This window comes from Syngnathus scovelli, chromosome 15, assembly GCF_024217435.2.
Source record: "Syngnathus scovelli strain Florida chromosome 15, RoL_Ssco_1.2, whole genome shotgun sequence".
NCBI lineage: Eukaryota > Metazoa > Chordata > Actinopteri > Syngnathiformes > Syngnathidae > Syngnathus > Syngnathus scovelli.
The window spans coordinates 6,559,662-6,575,744 of record NC_090861.1 but is presented as its reverse complement, the minus strand read 5'-3'; the positions used below and the strand labels follow the sequence as shown (position 1 = coordinate 6,575,744).

Below are 16,083 nucleotides of genomic sequence, written 5' to 3'. Positions count from 1 at the left end.
TTCTGCAAATATTTTTTGAACTACTCTTGGAACAAAAACAGAACAAGTAATTTGCTTCGTTAGTTTTCATTGTTTTTTGTTTTTTTTATAGACTGCACACAAAGGTAGAGTGGTGACAGATTGATGTGTACACAGTTCAGTGGCCTGAGTGTCAGGCAGAAATGAAGTCCTCTGGGCTGAAGGTCTCTGAGGGAGAGAAAAACATTTCACGCATTTGGTTTTGTTTCAGATGAATGATAACGCTAAGCTATGTCTCCTGTGGTTTCCATCTTTTGTGTTTTAAGCTTCACTAAAAAAATATTTTCTTACCTTCAAGCATTTATTAAACAATCACCTACGTGGTGCCAGATCTGTTCATTAGTGGCTATTTTGCATGTATAGTTGCAAAAAAGATATTAGGTCATATCTGTGATGTTCTGAAATGCTGCCACGTTATTGCATTCCTCACTACTACACTGTGCTGCTTACAGAACGGGCAGTTTGCTTCTCAAGGAGTTTGTCCTTGGGCTGAATTGAGTTTCAAATGCATCACTATGTTCTGGCTTTCTCAGACGAACATTTTTCAAAGGCTGTGTATTCTACCTGCTTTCTCTCTCTCTCTCTTCAACGTGCAGATTCTCCCCGCCCTTCGTCAGCTGCTGCGCCAACCTTGCTACCTCTGTGTCAAGTGGACACACTTAAAAAGGAGAAGGTGGAGGAGGTCAGGTTATTATACGTGTTTGCATTTGTTGGATTTAATTTCTCTGCTGCAGAGATGTACTCTGTTATTGTGTCTGTGTGAGGTCACCATGGACTAACAAAGTCAGCAAAGGTAGGATTATTTATTTTGCATACAAAAATTAAGAAATATTTGTATAAATTGATGGATTTGTACTAAACTATTATTTTTGCATGTATCATTATTCTTATTTTGTATCCAACTATTTTTTGCTACTTAGTGGAAAATAATATCCATCCATCCATTGTAAATAAAAATGTAATTCTGAATCATGCTGCATTAAATTTGGGAATCTTTTGCCTGCTCCAACATTGACTCTAATTAGTGGAATACTGTCACTATTTACTCTAAAATGTATGTTTTCAAGCATTTAGGAAGTCACGCTGTACAAGTCATTAAAAAGAGCTGTGATGCAGCATAGGTGACACACATGGTTACCAAAGTGACAGACCGCATGGGAGAGCAGCTGATTTGCTCTCAGAGCTTCAAGACGCCTCTGTGTGTTTTCATTAATGATCCCCCAATTAGTCACATGGTAGTAACAGACATCTAAATACCTGTCAGAGTTTTAGAGGCTGCACACTTTCTGTGCTGTCTGTCACTCATCCTCATAAGGATGCAAGCGGCTGCTTTTCCATCTCAAGTTGCCCCTTTCCACTTGCATCTGTCGCCATGTGCGGGACTATGGCAGACACCCACGGTCCCCTGACTGGATCCTGACGCACATGCCATGAACTAGCAACACACTACATACCTTGAGTGTGTGTTTGTGTGTGTTTTGATGTCACAAGAGATACACTAGAGCAGGGGTGTCAAACTCAATTTTTTCGCGGGCAACATTGTAGTCATAGCTTCTTTCGGAGGGCCATTATGTCTGTCAACCCAAATAAATGTATGAGCACCTCATATACAGTAAAAGCTACAAAACAAACTGACAACTCGCTTTCAAATCAGTCAAGTAAAAACTGGTCAAATATTTAAAAAATATACATATATTATTAAACGTGAAGACAATTTGTAATTCTAGTAATGACACACGAATTTGATGCACAATTTGTCTTCGCGGGCCACATAAAATGATGTGGCGGGCCGTATCTGGCCCCCGGGCCTTGAGTTTGACACCTGTGCACTAGAGCTTGTTTTCTTCATATTGAGAAATATCTCTCTGCTCCGTGTTCTTTCCCAAACACACCTGTAAGACATTTCTGGGAGATGTAGTGCCAGGTTTGGCGGCCATTTTTTTTCAGTAGTACCGCTTTCAGCATCCCTCCATCACATGTCCTCACGTAGTTCCACGGTGTGTATTTGTACCTCAGCAGGGATGAAGATGACGGGCCACACGCCCGAAAGTGATTGGTTGCCCCACAACCTGTCAGTCAAGACCAACTTGGAGGAGGAGCTTGAGAGAGCTGAGAGTATTCTAAACAGGTGAGAAGATTTTTAAAGCTATTTAGGTCATTTGTCCTATCATGAGCTACTTACAATTGAATAAACATTTCGATATTATACTCTTTATCCTCATCATCACGATACACTCATGAAATGGCTTTTGTAAATTTCCCAACTCACGTCCCAGGGTTCCATCCATCTGCGACGACACGTCCTCGGAGCTCCAAAGGGTCGCTGCTCTCGACCCTCGCGGCGGCACCTCCAGAAACTCTTTTCAAAGGAATGGAGCCGTCTCAAGGTAAAAAAAGAATCAAACAACAAAGGTATTCACATTTTTAAGGTTAGTTTTATTGAATCGTGCATATTACTGAAAATTGTATCAGGTAAAACTCTACATTATTTTGCATTCCTGTAACTGCTTTGTACAATACTCCTAGTACTTCTACAAATACTACAGTGTCCACTACTGCCACATGTCAGAATGGTGAGCCTGGTGATGAGACTGAGGGAATGGGCTCACAGAAGCTTGGTCCAAGAGCAGGAAAGACCGGACTCCTTCCTGGAACGCTTCAGAGGCCCAGAGCTCCGAAACGTCCCCAGCCGCATAAGCAACATACAAACGGATGCCAATGGCAATAATACCAAAGGGATCCTGAGGTATGTCACAACAAAGTCCAGGTTGCCGTTGCCCTCTCGCCCAAAGTCAGCTGGAATAAGCTGAGCTCAGGCTCAACTGAAAATGGATGAACTATTTGAATGCATGTCTGATGAATTATAATAATAACAAAAACATGGTCACATTGGAATCAACCAGCACGCCTCTCATGTTCTTCTTTTATTTGATGTTTAATTTGGGCTATTTCAAACAAAATTGAATTTGCCTCAAGGAAAAAATGGGATGTTTTTGTGGTGTCCCCGTCCGACGACGCCTACTACCGCTGGTTATTTGTCATCACCGCAGCAGTGCTCTACAATTGGTTCCTTGTTGTGGCGAGGTAATAACAGGCAAGACATGTTTAGGGATGAAAACAAGAGATGGTTCGACCTCAATGGATCTTTTTTTTTTTTTCTTCTGTTTGAATCCACAGGGCATGTTTTGATAAATTGCAGGTGGCTAATTACATCTGCTGGCTGGTGCTGGACTACCTCTCTGACATTGTGTACGTCATGGACACTTGTGTACGGCTTCGCACAGGTGACATGTTTTTAAATGTAATATCAGTCCTTGCATTACGAGTGTGACATATTTCTACTCTGTTTGAATCTAGGCTTCCTGGAGCAAGGCCTCCTGGTGAAGGACCACGTCAAGCTCAGGGACAGCTACATGCGTACGTTGCAATTCAAGCTGGACGTGGTGTCCATCCTGCCCACCGATCTGGCCTACTTCTCCACCGGCATCCACACACCTCAGCTGAGGTTCAACCGCCTGCTGCGTTTCCCGCGGATGTTTGAGTTCTTCGACCGCACCGAGACACGCACCAACTACCCCAACATTTTCCGCATCTGCAACCTGGTGCTCTACATCCTGGTTATTATTCACTGGAATGCTTGCATCTATTACGCAATCTCCAAGTCTTTAGGTTTGGGCTCAGACACTTGGGTGTTCCCAAACGCCTCCAAACCGGAGTATTCCTCTCTAACTCGGACTTACGTGTACTGTCTCTACTGGTCCACTCTCACTCTCACCACTATTGGAGAGATGCCTGCACCGGTGCGAGACGAAGAGTACCTTTTTGTGGTTTTTGATTTTCTCGTCGGCGTCCTGATCTTTGCCACTATTGTGGGAAATGTCGGTTCTATGATAGCCAACATGAACGCCACCCGTGCCGAGTTCCAGGCTCGGATCGACGCCATTAAACATTACATGCACTTCCGCAAAGTCAGCAGAGAATTGGAGACTCGTGTCATCAAATGGTTCGATTACCTCTGGACCAACAAGAAAGCTGTGGATGAGCAAGAGGTGCTCAAGAACCTGCCCAACAAACTCCGAGCTGAAATCGCTATCAATGTCCACCTGGAGACCCTGAAGAAAGTGCGCATCTTTCAAGACTGCGAAGCGGGACTGCTGGTGGAACTTGTACTCAAACTCCGCCCACAGGTCTTCAGTCCAGGAGACTACATCTGCAGGAAAGGTGACATCGGGAAGGAGATGTACATCATCAAAGAAGGGAAACTTGCTGTGGTGGGAGATGACGGTGTGACGCAATACGCCCTCCTCCTCGCCGGGAGCTGCTTTGGAGAAATCAGCATTTTGAATATTAAAGGAAGCAAAATGGGCAACCGTCGGACCGCCAACATTCGCAGTCTGGGATACTCGGATCTGTTCTGCCTCTCAAAGGATGACTTGATGGAGGCCGTGACAGAGTATCCAGACGCTCGGACCGTTCTGGAGGAGAGGGGCCGCGAGATCCTGATAAAGGAAGGGATGCTGGAGCACGATGCAGAGGGCGGCGGGCTGCAGAGGGAAGACACGGAAGAGAAGGTAGAGCGGCTGGAGTCTTCCCTCGACACCCTCCGTACGCGCTTTTCACGGCTTCTCTGCGAATACACGGACACTCAACAGAGGCTGAAGCAACGCATCACATTGCTGGAGCGGCGGATGAATGAAACGGACTCCGGAGCAGGCGCCAGCGCCAGTTTGGAGCCAACGCTCTTACAAAATCAAACCAAATTAATGCACCAAAGTTCATTCTAAGCCCCAAATGAATACAGCATTCTTTGTCATGAAGAGTGTACAGGATAATAAAATGTAAACACCTCTTGTTTGGTTGCATCAGCAGAGGGATTTTGATCAAGACAAGTGGTGCTCTGGCCCTGAACACCTCATCTGTTACCGGTCGGGCCTTTGGGAACAAAGTCCAAGGAGAGCTGCTGGAAGGTTACTTGATGAGTTCACAAACACAATTATCTTTCCAGGTCTTAAAAGCATTTCTTGTTCTACAATTCAAGATTATGGCCACGTTAACCCACATGTTATGCTGCATGACAATTTGACCTGTTTAATAAATAATTTAAAAAATAAATCTTAAGGGTAGTTTTTGGGTCTGAAACAGGCGCTCACATTCTCCTTACGTGCAAGGAACATTTTCTTAAGGTCCATTGATTTTTTTTGGGCCATAATTCCAAAGGGTGTTTGGTGTAACACCCAACACACAACACTGCTCATAACAAATATTTTCAGTTGGACCTTGTGGCCCTATAAAATGGTAGAAGGAATTATAAACAGTTGAGAATACTCATCATATTAGTTTAACACAAAATCTTCAAGCAAGAAAAAGCAGAAAAAACAACATTCAAGTTAACAGCAGGGCTAATAAAACAATGGGCATGATTTGTGTTTGGCTAGGAGTATTGTTGTCTAATAGAAGTTCCCTCCCTGGACAAAATGACTGCGGAATTTCCACTAAACTCAGCCTTGGCATTCCAGGATGCCAGTCAACCTTACGAGTGGTAGTGATAAGCACAGCGTCAACAATGCATACTCGGCAGCAGTCGAGAGGTAACAGAGTGCACCTTCCCTGCGCTCTGTAGGGCCTGGGTGACACCCAGTGTATATGGCAAAATATTAGAAAGGTAAATGTTATAAGATTGTATGCACGATGTGATGTTGCAAAGAAAAATTACACTTTTCAACCGGTTGTCAAACAAGCACTTTTGTTTCCGTTTGAATTGAGCTTTTTCGGTTACCGTACTCAGCTGGTTCAATGAGTGAGTCTATGGGTGACTCCTCGCTGTGGTTTGAGTGAGTACAGTAATCCTTCGTTTATCGCGGATAATTGGTTCCAGAAACCACCCGCGATAAGTGAAATCCGTGAAGTACGGTCACCAACAAGAAGTACTGGGCAGGCTAACGAGTTGGCGGAAAGATGCTAATTCGCGATCGTGCTAACACGCGAAAACAGACTTCTAAAGGAATGTAAACAAACATTTGGAGCAATACTACATTGTCCTAAAGGTTAGACATAGGTTTCCTCAATTTAGAAGTTTTATTTTGACTTTTAAATGTTTTTTTAATTTTGAAAAAAATCCACGATGTAGTGAAGCCGTGATAAACAAAACGCGAAGGAGCGAGGGATCACTGTATATTGGTTACCAAATGTGTTGCTTTTTTTTCTCAAAAGGTTTTATGTTTTTTTTTTTTTATTAAAGGTTGTGCATTATTTAAAATGAAGTACATAATATGTTTTCAAGATGAATAATTGTGAGAGTGAAGTGGTATTTTCACAAGGAATGACCTCAGAGGAGCAGTTTGTTGCCTGTTGCCGTAGTTCAACTCTGACCAATTTTGGACTACTCAGTATTTGGGCACATCAACAGAGTCTTTTCAGTCTGAGGACTGAAGACTTGCTTGAGCTGCTGATTGAAAAGGAGTCTTTGTTGCTCATTGCATGTCAGGTACGAAGGGAAAGATAGGACCAGATTGCGTGACTTAAATCTTAAAAAGAATGTGTAAAAGTATGTTACTCATGGCTTTTCTGCACTTGTTTGACAGGGTCAGGGAGCTTTGGGGCCCAAAGGTGCAGCTGACAGCAATATAGGACTTAGGGCAACCTGCAAGTGGACACATGTGCAATGTCACATTACACCACAAGGTGGCAGCGAATTCACCCACTACCCTCACTGAACTTCAAACTTTTGCTTCATGTACTGCACAAAACTGGGAACCTCACATTGGCAACAGACATTGGCAACAGACATCGTCACGCACTGCGGGACATGTTTTTCAATGACATTGATGTGGGCCAAGTTGATTAAGAATAATTCAAATGTATGTTTTGAACTAACTTGGTTTGTATCAGTGCCAGTGATAAACATTTTATTTAAAAAGGCGCCTTTCAGGACACTCAAGGTCGCCGCACATAGAAATAAATACAATTCAACAAAGGACACAGTTTTAAAAAGCCAAGTGTGTGATTATGTTGTGGAGTACATGGCACTGTCCTAGTGAGAGATGGTTGAATGTGCCACTTGTGTGCCATTAGAAGTGGCAGCATACCTGAGGTCATCAAGTACTTAAGCTGCTTCCATCCACAACCTATTCTTAATGTCTGCTTGCAACTTGAATTGGTACCACACAAACTTTGACTGCGCAAATGATTTCAATCTACTTTTCTGTCCAATAAATAGTTGAAGTGAAAGTCGAGTCTCTGTGCTTTATTAGCAAATCTACCCTCAACTCATTGAAAGTCTTTTGTGCTTAGTGGCCACTGTAGTGGCAAAGTATTCAAAGGCTGCTGGAAGTCTTGAGGTGAGAGTTGCCCTTCAGTCACTGCACTGGACACAAATCTTTGACTGCTCCTCTGCAATTGTACACCTGCTGTGGCTTAGAGTCCTGTGAGCTGGAGAGGAACTGTCAAAGACTTGTGTCCATTGCAGTGACTGAAGGGCAACGCTCACCTCAAGACTGAAAACAGCCTTCGAAAACCTAAGACCTGCAAACGTCTCATGAATCAATCCATGCTTCTAACGACTGGTATAGTATATGGATATATTAAAGCAGAAATGCTGCCATTTTGCAGATATTCGGGCTTTTCTGTTGGAGATGCATGCCTGTGGACAGAAATGAGACAATTAGATGTACTCATTAAAAGCGTTAACAAATGAAGCCACTTCAAATGCACAAAAAGTCTGCTGTTGTAGGCCCAATTTGAAGAGTCATACCTGTAGACAGAGAGGACAATTAACACGCACATGCATCAAAATGTTTGATTCATTCCGTTTAAATGTGAATTTAGGCTAGTTTTGTTTACTTTCCTTCGACAAATCGGCGCTGTAGTCCATATGTGTCCAAATTTGATAGTTAGCATTGCCTGCACCCTGCCTGCTTTCTGTTAGCAAGGTGCACGCATGGCATAGGTGCAACTTGACGCTGAAAGGGAAAAAAGAAGGATGAGTTTTAAAAGACTAAGAAAAAGTGAAGACTCACCTTGTCGAAGAGGACATTTTGGAAAAGCGTGTGGAGCGGCATGCGGACGAGGACGCGCTGGAAAGAATTAGGTCGTTTGGCCCGAGTTATATAGGGTTCCGGTGATGACGTCATTAATTAAAAAAAAAAAAGGGGGGGGGGACGACGACAACAGAAGCTCTTGGAAAACAAGTTATTCCATTGGGGTAAATGATAAAAGATGTGTGGGATGTGCTGGTATTAACGAATGCGTCAAAGCTGACCATTAAGATCCACCATGTAGTTGCTGAAGTTTTTGCTTTGTGTTCAGGAGAACCAAATTCGAGTCCCGCTATGCTCAGTTGATCTTAAATAAAGCATAGTTTAATTTAGTCTCTTGAACACCAGACCAAGTCTTATACCATTCGGCCATTTCAACAAAGAGATTTCAAAAAAATTATTTGTAGTCATGCAAAAACGAAAGAAATGAAATGGTGAGGGAACCCTGGATTTTGTGATTACCCATCCAACCAAATTTTCGTGGCAATTTAAATGGCCGTGCACAGCTTGCTTGCTTTGCAACTTGAGTATGTTGAGGCGCTATTGACATTTATTGTGGATTATAAGATTTAATATTCAAATATTGAGTTTAAAAATATATATATTGGGAGATGTGAGGTCGTACATGTAAAGCACTGAACATCATTTGGATTTTCAGTGGTGGATGAGGTTTTGTGCTCAAGTAGCCGCGGGATACAATCAAACAGACACACTTGATATTTCTGAATAAAACTATATTGCTTGCATTTTCCAAGAACAGCACACATACTGCACACATACATTGGAGCAGTAGCTGTTGCATTTCATACTGAAAGGGGGAGGAAAAAAACCCAAAACAAAATCCCCCTGATAACTGGGGTTTTCAGTATACAATAGTGAGGTTCATAATATCCCTCTTAGAGTAAACACATCTTTCCATTCTTTAATAGGTCACAGGAGAAACAATTAATTGACGAGGAAAAAAAAAACAACAACCAAGAAACAAAAGAACAAAAAAAAAAAAAAAAAAACCTGACGCTGCTCAATACTTAATAACCAGGAAACAAAATCCTCATATTAAGTGTGATTGAATGTGAGGACATAATGAGGCAAGGATGTAAGGCTCCTTGTGTTTTGGAAAAGAGCTGCGCAGACATTTGGGAGCTGATTGGCTGAGAGGGTCCGCCAGGACAAACCAACATAGCGGCTAGCGCATTCGCATGTGCAGGCTGTGCTTGGGTCCGTCTACTCGTTCCAACTTCTCAAAGTGTTTCCTAGCATTGCGGATATTGATGAGGGTGGCTGCAGAGGCTGTTGAAAATGAAGATGACGTAATTCAGTAAGTCATTTAAAACATCTTTTTTTTTTTTTTTTTTTTTAAATAAAATAATAGCAAAAGTTATATAAGACTTGAAAATGCCACTCATAAAAAGCAAAACATCTAAGACAGTGTTGCTCTTTCAGATGCTGACTGAAGCTGAGCCTAATTTTTGTTTGATTTCCACATTTTGGTGCATGTATGATTCATCCAGTACTTACGAATCGACGGATCTGACATGATGACCATGACGTATGTGTTGGAGGTGAAGACGTCAATGAAGGCTGCAAAGTTGGAGTTCCTCACTTCCATGCTCTGGAAAGAGGCTGCCAGTTTACTGAAATAAAAGGAATAAAACATCAGTCGAATGACCGCTGACCCAAGCCTTTGAGTTTGGCTTTTTCCCCAATTAGGGGGGAATAAGAGTGCCACTGGCACATACTGCACCAAACTACACTATCATAGTACACCAAAAATCAAAAATAAAACAGCCATTTATGAACTTACCTACAGCTGAGTTTGAACTGTTTGATAATGTTACTAATTTTCTCAAAGCGGTGAGCATCCCGCTGTTCTTTGCACTGGTAGTGGGAGATCACCTGCAATGAAAATATTGTACCCCAAAAAAAAGGTGGGGGGAGGCAGAATGTAGAGTAGGTATGGATGCATACATTGCGCACGGTTGCTGTTTTGTGTTACACGAGTAGCTCTCACCAGGAAAGTGGCTCTCTCAAAGAGAAGGACTTCATCTGCCTCAATAATCTGCGCAAAATTTCTCAGGTTTGTCTCAAGTTGCTGGACATTCGGGATAAGCTGGTACACAATGCTGGACCACGCCTGTTGGAATGCATATTTAATCATTTGGTCCAGCCTTGGTAGGAATTATCAGGAAAAAAATGCGGGCAAACCTTGTAGAGGGTTTCATCCCAGATGGACGTCCTAAAGCATGTGCAAGCTAAAGGTCGGGACAGTCTCTTTAAGTCCTCCTCTCGCTCTTTAAAGATCTGTCAGGTCACATGCCCAAACACATCAAAGTTATTATTGTAAATAAAAATAAATGGGATAAAATAAAAAAAACAAAAATTCCAAACTATTATCACCCTGGCAGAGTTGTTATGCATTCCCCCTATCTGTCTTCTTACCATCCTTCCCCCTTACCAAGTCTCTCTGGTCCTCCTGCACGAGATCCATTTTATGCACGAGGCAGAAGACTTTAGCATCAGGGGAGTTCTGTAGGATGGCTTCCAGACACGACTGGTAGTAATGCATGTCTTTCTCCAGCTCGCGGCTCTCCACATCAAAAACATAAATAAGCACTTCCACATTCCTAAAAATGTTGTCCCTCTGGCTGGTGAAGTAGTTCTCCATGAAAGTGTCTTGTCTGGGGGAAGAAAGGAAGTGTGTGTTCCAATATTTATCAATGAGAAGATGGCAAAAAAAAAAAGCACCAAAAAAAATCTACTTTACCCTCCACAATCCCAAAGGTTTAGAACAAGGTTGCCAAGAAATCGCACGTGGGAGTGTTCCACATCAACTGCAATTCACAAAAGAAGGGGAAAGGGATTGATTAAAGAAAAAGGCAGAATTAGAAAGAAGACATATCGACGGATGTTGTTACTTGTTGCTCCAAGGCGACGAGTGTCTCGGGCTATGTAGTTGGCAAAGATGATTGATCTCATACTGGTCTTTCCCGACCCACTTTTCCCCATCAATAACACCTAAAAATAAAACATAATTGACAGATCACTGATATGTAACCAGCAAATTATAATATGAATGGCCATCAAATAACTACTCTGATTTTTATTAGTATTACGGTTCATTCATTTCATTAATTTGATTTCATTAAAAACTCAAATGCCATTTTTCTGTACGTCACCAAGTGCAACCGACCTTTTTCTTCATGGCTGAACTGGACATCCCCTTTCGAAGACACGATGGAAGTTTGCACCGAGCTGCAGATCAGGTGACTTCTTGTGCCCAGCTCTCCTCTTCCTCGCCCACAGCTGAGACACAAATCGCCACTACGTGTTCACTTTTACCAGAGCCTCAGCTGAAAACCACCCACAAAATTACACACCATCACAACGTGAAATTAGAAGTTCTAAATGATTATCTAACTTCATCCAAGTCCACTTTCCGTCCCGTAATAATATCCAAGCTAAAGCTAAATCGGCTAGCGAAACATACGGTGCTGATTTATGCCGTGTAGCTTAGCCGCTAGCTAGGAAAAACTCAACTAGAATTAGAGTAGCTTACCCAAACTGGACAGAAAGTTTAGTTGTGTTTAACCGAGAGCACACATAGATTATCGGTCTCAAGAAATCCGGGTGTGTACATTACTTGATGGATCAGGTGCAGGCAAGAGTTGAGTGAGATATCAGCTGCTTCCTGTTTACGCCACAGTCACATGACAAGATTTACGCTCACTAATAAAGCTGCAAAAAACATGCGTCATTTCCGGTTGCGTAACAATTTTGATTTTCTTCATCTAACATGATATACGCTGGATAATTACCTGTGAACGGTAAAAATATGCTCTTTGCCATTAGCTCAAGTAAAAATATTTAAAAAAAATGAAAATCTGTCACTTTTTTCCCCAAATGTAATAAACACCTGTGATGCAGAGTGACATCTCAATCACGATTGATATTCAGTCGGGATGAGTTTCAGCTAACCCTTGACCCTTAAAAACATATAATCGTGACAGTATAATAATTAGTTTCACATCAGAATGGCGTTGCATAATTTATTTAAAAGACAGCGGGATACAAGTATTATTATAAAAGTTTATTGTTTGTAATCTGCAAACTGAAGCCCCAAACCAAATGATCAGTAGCTTACCACACAAGGCCTCGTCATCAGTAAGGGATAAGCAATGTCTCTCACGCAGCAATACAAGAATAACAAGTCATACAGTATACGAAGAACAAAAGACTTTCGCGGACCAGCGTTTGTTCACTGCAATTCTCTGGCATTGGCCTCTATATCATGGTAAAATATACCACACCATTTACTTGTTTGCAAGTTCTTCAGTGGAAACGTTTTAGAATACCATTACATATAGACATTTTCCAAAACCAACAATCCAATTTTTTAAATTTCTCTAAGTTATAGGAAAAATTCACCAATGTAAAGAGGAGAAAGAGATATGGTGAAAATAATATTAAATGTAGTGCATGGACAGGTCTCTGTGGTAAGTCGCTCCCACCGCACTTGTCCTTCACATTTGTTCTCGGAGTCTGGCCAGCCTTTGAGACAGCTCGTCCTTTTGATGACAACGAGCAAAGCATTGATTAGCACAGGACAACCCCCACCAAGTACTTTGTTGTTGTAGAATTACTAATTTTTAGAATGTCACTTATACTCTACCGGTGTTTGATGGAAAATAATTCCAGAGGCTGCTTTACCTGTTCTGCTGAGGCCACGGTGGTGCTCACCGATCCCATCTGTCCCTCGGGAAGCTCCAGGTTCAGGTCCAATCTAACCAAGTGTATCAAAAATAAGACTCCTAAAATATAACCAACTTGTGTGCAAAATATTATGATTTATATATTTCCTAATGTGCATTACCCTGCTTCATCTGCCAACTCATGTAGCAATGAATCAACTTGGGTCTGAAACACACATTAAAGATGGTGTGAGTACGTATGTCAAAACAAAGAGACCACTGCAGAAGGAATACTGTAGTAATATCACGTACCTGCGGAGTGGTCAGTGTTGTGGAGCTACTCATTGTGTCTTCCATCTGCGCTGTCTGAACATCCAGCGTCTCAAACTGGCGCTCAAATTTGTCCATGAGGGCTGAAATCTGCAAAAAAAAAAAAAAGGGTCAGTGCTCAAGTACCACCCTTGGTTTTATCCTTTCACATATTTATGAAAAATACTACCTTCTCCAAATTCATCGACTTCAGAGTCATATCCATGCCTTTCACCACTCCAGCCATAGATTTGGTGACCTGAGAGGGAGCACATGGTTAAACAGAGTGCAACAGACCAGCAAAACTTCTATGCTTAAATTTACATAACAGAGAACATTACACAAAAACAATAAAATAAAACACCATTTACATGCAATGATCCTTTGCATCTACAAGCTAATGCCGACTCAACACAATAAATGGCTGTTTTAATCCCTTTTAGCGTGTTAGATACAATTAAACAGTTTTTATGTGACACGGCTTCCTGTTTGTGTACATGCCCTTTTAGCGTGTTAGACCTCATCTTGTTTGTTTAATGTGACTGTTCATGTATATACATCATGTACACACGTTGAGACCGCATATGATGTTCCTTTCATGCTTTGTTTATGGTTTTATTTACCCCCCTATGCAGCGGGACTTTGCTATACATGGACAGCCTCATTGTCTAGTGCACATGAAGAGTACCTGGTTCATTGTGACAGCAGTTTGGACTCTCGCAGCCACCGCTTCCACCCGAGCGCCCATCCTCAAGTAGGTCACAGACTGGTTCTTCTGTCTGATGGCGTTCTCCGCATGGATCCTAGCCACTTCCATGTTGCCCTTCTGGATGGCCTAAAGACACATGCACACAAAAATAGTGGCAATGATTTGCAGCCAACTCCAGTAGTAACTAACCAGCAGTTGGGCCACATACTTTCTTGACTTTCGCCTTCTCTGTTTTCTCGTCTTTGTCGCATTTCTTGGCGTTTCTTTGGAGTTCTTTGGCGGCAAACTTTAAATTGAAAAGATGCTCTAGGATATGAGGTTAAAGGAAAGGCAAGTAACAAGGGCAAATAGTTTTGAATGACAAGGGCTGAGCATGACTCAGAGCTGCCAACAAAACAACACAGAAGAAATATTCCAAGTCCTTACGTCACAGATACTGCAAAACCAGAAACTGATCCCTCGGAAACCATTCAAACTAAACAATATAATAGTTCACTAACCATACAAGAGCTCGGTAACTAGTGACAAATTAAGAAATTCAGATAGTGTATTCATTTTTATGTGTATTAAAAATTAAGTTGGTTCCATAGAGCAGTTAAAAGCCATGACCACATATAGAATATGGCATCATAGTAACATCTCGATTACTGAAAACAGTCAAGTAATATTAAAGCAAAAAACGGATTCTACTCGGTAGGGGTTTAAAGGAAAAACGGGTTATACTTGTTGGCGGTTTCTAATCCAACCATTAGCAACAGAGGTTTTCAAAGGCCTTGGCACATTTCAAACCGGCGTCTAGGCTAGGCAGCACAACTGAAGCTGAACTTGTAAATCCAGCAAGTATATAACGATTTGCCGACAGTTCTGTTCATAACATGTAAACAAAACCAGTATCGTCCATAAATATCGTTTTGTTTTGGCACCCGAACGCAATAGCATTCTAACACTTCTTTTAAGCTTTCAAAAGGATACTTTCCATGCTCATGGTGGGTATTGTACGGTTGTTTCAACGGTTACAAAGTTGTTATCGAAAGAACCCTCAAAAAGGGAAAAATAAAGCCGGATTTGTGCGTAGCTCCGTCGATCGGTTCTGGTTTCAGTGTCCCTTCGTCGTCGTCTTCCGCACTTCCTGGTGTCCTACCAAAATACGGGTGACGTCACCGTCATGTGTTTTTATTTTTTTCTCTTCCGTTCGACTTTACAAAGAAAGTAGATCCTGCCCTGGCGCCTACGTCAAAGTTGCAGCCATATTGGATGTGGAATAGCGGACTTTTAGTAGATTAGTTACAGAGATGTCAAATTAATTTTCATCGGGGATCACAACGTAATTATGATTTCCCTTGACTGTAAAAAACATATCGTGATATTAGTTGTATTAAGTTCATCTTGTTTTTTCTTTTCTTAATCACTTCACTGGTATCTTTTATATCAAACAAATTATTTTAGGTTCCTTACCTGACATGTTTCGTCGGTTTCTTCCGCCTTCATCAGAGTGTCACCGATGTGGCTGTGACGCGTCTTCATCAGCTGATGGATCGTGATATTAAACACATTTGCCGTTGTTACATATTTTAAAAAGTGAATTTAAAATCCAAAATCAAGGAAAATTGTGTCAAGGAAATAATTTTCTAGTTTATTTTAAAATTATATTTAGTTAAATTAAAAGTGTATAATACCAGAACAATTTAGCATTGTCGGTCCAAAACGAATCCATTTACCAAGAAAAATTAAGTAGACATACTGAGACTTACTCAACTTTATTCATCCTTGGGATTGCTCCCTCAGAAAATTCTGGTTCCAGTAGCTCACACAGAAATAGTACAAAAAAGAGCATTGCACATGAGTAACAAACAAAATGAGAGCAATAAATAAAGTGCATAGCAATAAATAAAGTGTTGAAGAAGAAAAAATCACGTCAAGTAATACAATATTGGTCAATTGTATTTTTTTTCAATAGGTGCAGTAGCTTGTCATAATAAATAAATAAATAAATAAATAAATAAATAAATAAATAACACTCAACATCATTCATCTTGGGGTTGCTCGTGCACCATTAAATTTTTAGCGTCCCCGAGCGGGGGGGGGTGTTTCTCAACTGACACATTCAAGATGGCGGACGCACTTACGCATCTCATCAAAGGGCCAAGTCCATAGGCCAACCATTCCAGCAAAATGTGAATGAAATATTTACACTTAAAAAATATATACATAACCTTGAAGATAATAACGCAACTGTTTTCCATTGGTTGTAAATGTTCCGTTCATGACGCCACCGGTCCAAAGCGTTCTTATTGGACCGGTCCGTTAGGTGGGCGGGGCCCGTGCT

At 41.4% G+C, this 16,083-nt stretch overlaps 3 protein-coding genes and 1 long non-coding RNA gene across 4 annotated transcripts; 1 reads left to right on the top strand and 3 right to left on the bottom strand.

Moving 5' to 3' along the window:
- Positions 1 to 75: 75 nt before the first annotated feature.
- On the top strand, positions 76 to 7,338 carry LOC125982764 (cyclic nucleotide-gated cation channel). The gene is made up of 7 exons (XM_049743761.2): positions 76 to 811; positions 2,035 to 2,146; positions 2,295 to 2,405; positions 2,588 to 2,764; positions 2,995 to 3,102; positions 3,196 to 3,302; positions 3,376 to 7,338. The coding sequence occupies exons 2-7, from the start codon at positions 2,040 to 2,042 to the stop codon at positions 4,800 to 4,802; spliced, it is 2,037 nt and encodes a 678-aa protein (XP_049599718.1). The 5' UTR covers positions 76 to 811; positions 2,035 to 2,039; the 3' UTR covers positions 4,803 to 7,338.
- LOC125982765 (uncharacterized) lies at positions 7,198 to 7,770 on the bottom strand. Its single transcript, XR_007486480.2, has 2 exons — positions 7,729 to 7,770; positions 7,198 to 7,657 (listed from the first exon to the last, which is right to left on the bottom strand). It is a non-coding gene; the product is annotated as an uncharacterized lncRNA (long non-coding RNA).
- A 998-nt stretch (positions 7,771 to 8,768) lies between these two features.
- Positions 8,769 to 11,777, bottom strand: rraga (Ras-related GTP binding A). Its single transcript, XM_049743758.1, has 10 exons — positions 11,608 to 11,777; positions 11,242 to 11,401; positions 10,967 to 11,066; positions 10,816 to 10,882; positions 10,507 to 10,729; positions 10,257 to 10,352; positions 10,063 to 10,185; positions 9,856 to 9,947; positions 9,570 to 9,685; positions 8,769 to 9,341 (listed from the first exon to the last, which is right to left on the bottom strand). Exons 2-10 carry the CDS (start codon positions 11,266 to 11,268, stop codon positions 9,238 to 9,240), a joined length of 948 nt encoding a protein of 315 aa, XP_049599715.1. The 5' UTR covers positions 11,269 to 11,401; positions 11,608 to 11,777; the 3' UTR covers positions 8,769 to 9,237.
- A 346-nt stretch (positions 11,778 to 12,123) lies between these two features.
- On the bottom strand, positions 12,124 to 14,910 carry chmp1b (charged multivesicular body protein 1B). The gene is made up of 8 exons (XM_049743760.2): positions 14,730 to 14,910; positions 13,966 to 14,063; positions 13,737 to 13,883; positions 13,239 to 13,307; positions 13,052 to 13,159; positions 12,922 to 12,965; positions 12,759 to 12,831; positions 12,124 to 12,616 (listed from the first exon to the last, which is right to left on the bottom strand). The coding sequence occupies exons 1-8, from the start codon at positions 14,740 to 14,742 to the stop codon at positions 12,572 to 12,574; spliced, it is 597 nt and encodes a 198-aa protein (XP_049599717.1). The 5' UTR covers positions 14,743 to 14,910; the 3' UTR covers positions 12,124 to 12,571.
- Between the last annotated feature and the right edge of the window lie 1,173 nt (positions 14,911 to 16,083).

Coding starts and splice junctions, on each gene's coding strand:
- rraga (XM_049743758.1), bottom strand. CDS start 11,268: ATGTCCAGTTCAGCCATGAAGAAAAAG. Junction 10,186..10,256: donor GGGATGAAACCCTCTACAAG/GTTTGCCCGCAT, acceptor GCATTCCAACAG/GCGTGGTCCAGCATTGTGTA. Junction 9,342..9,569: donor CATGTCAGATCCGTCGATTC/GTAAGTACTGGA, acceptor CATTTTCAACAG/CCTCTGCAGCCACCCTCATC.
- chmp1b (XM_049743760.2), bottom strand. Junction 13,884..13,965: donor AGAAGGCGAAAGTCAAGAAA/GTATGTGGCCCA, acceptor ATGTGTCTTTAG/GCCATCCAGAAGGGCAACAT. Junction 12,832..12,921: donor GAGTTGGCAGATGAAGCAGG/GTAATGCACATT, acceptor ACACTTGGTTAG/ATTGGACCTGAACCTGGAGC.
- LOC125982764 (XM_049743761.2), top strand. CDS start 2,040: ATGAAGATGACGGGCCACACGCCCGAAAGTGATTGGTTGCCCCACAAC. Junction 2,406..2,587: donor AGGAATGGAGCCGTCTCAAG/GTAAAAAAAGAA, acceptor GCCACATGTCAG/AATGGTGAGCCTGGTGATGA. Junction 3,103..3,195: donor TGGTTCCTTGTTGTGGCGAG/GTAATAACAGGC, acceptor TTGAATCCACAG/GGCATGTTTTGATAAATTGC.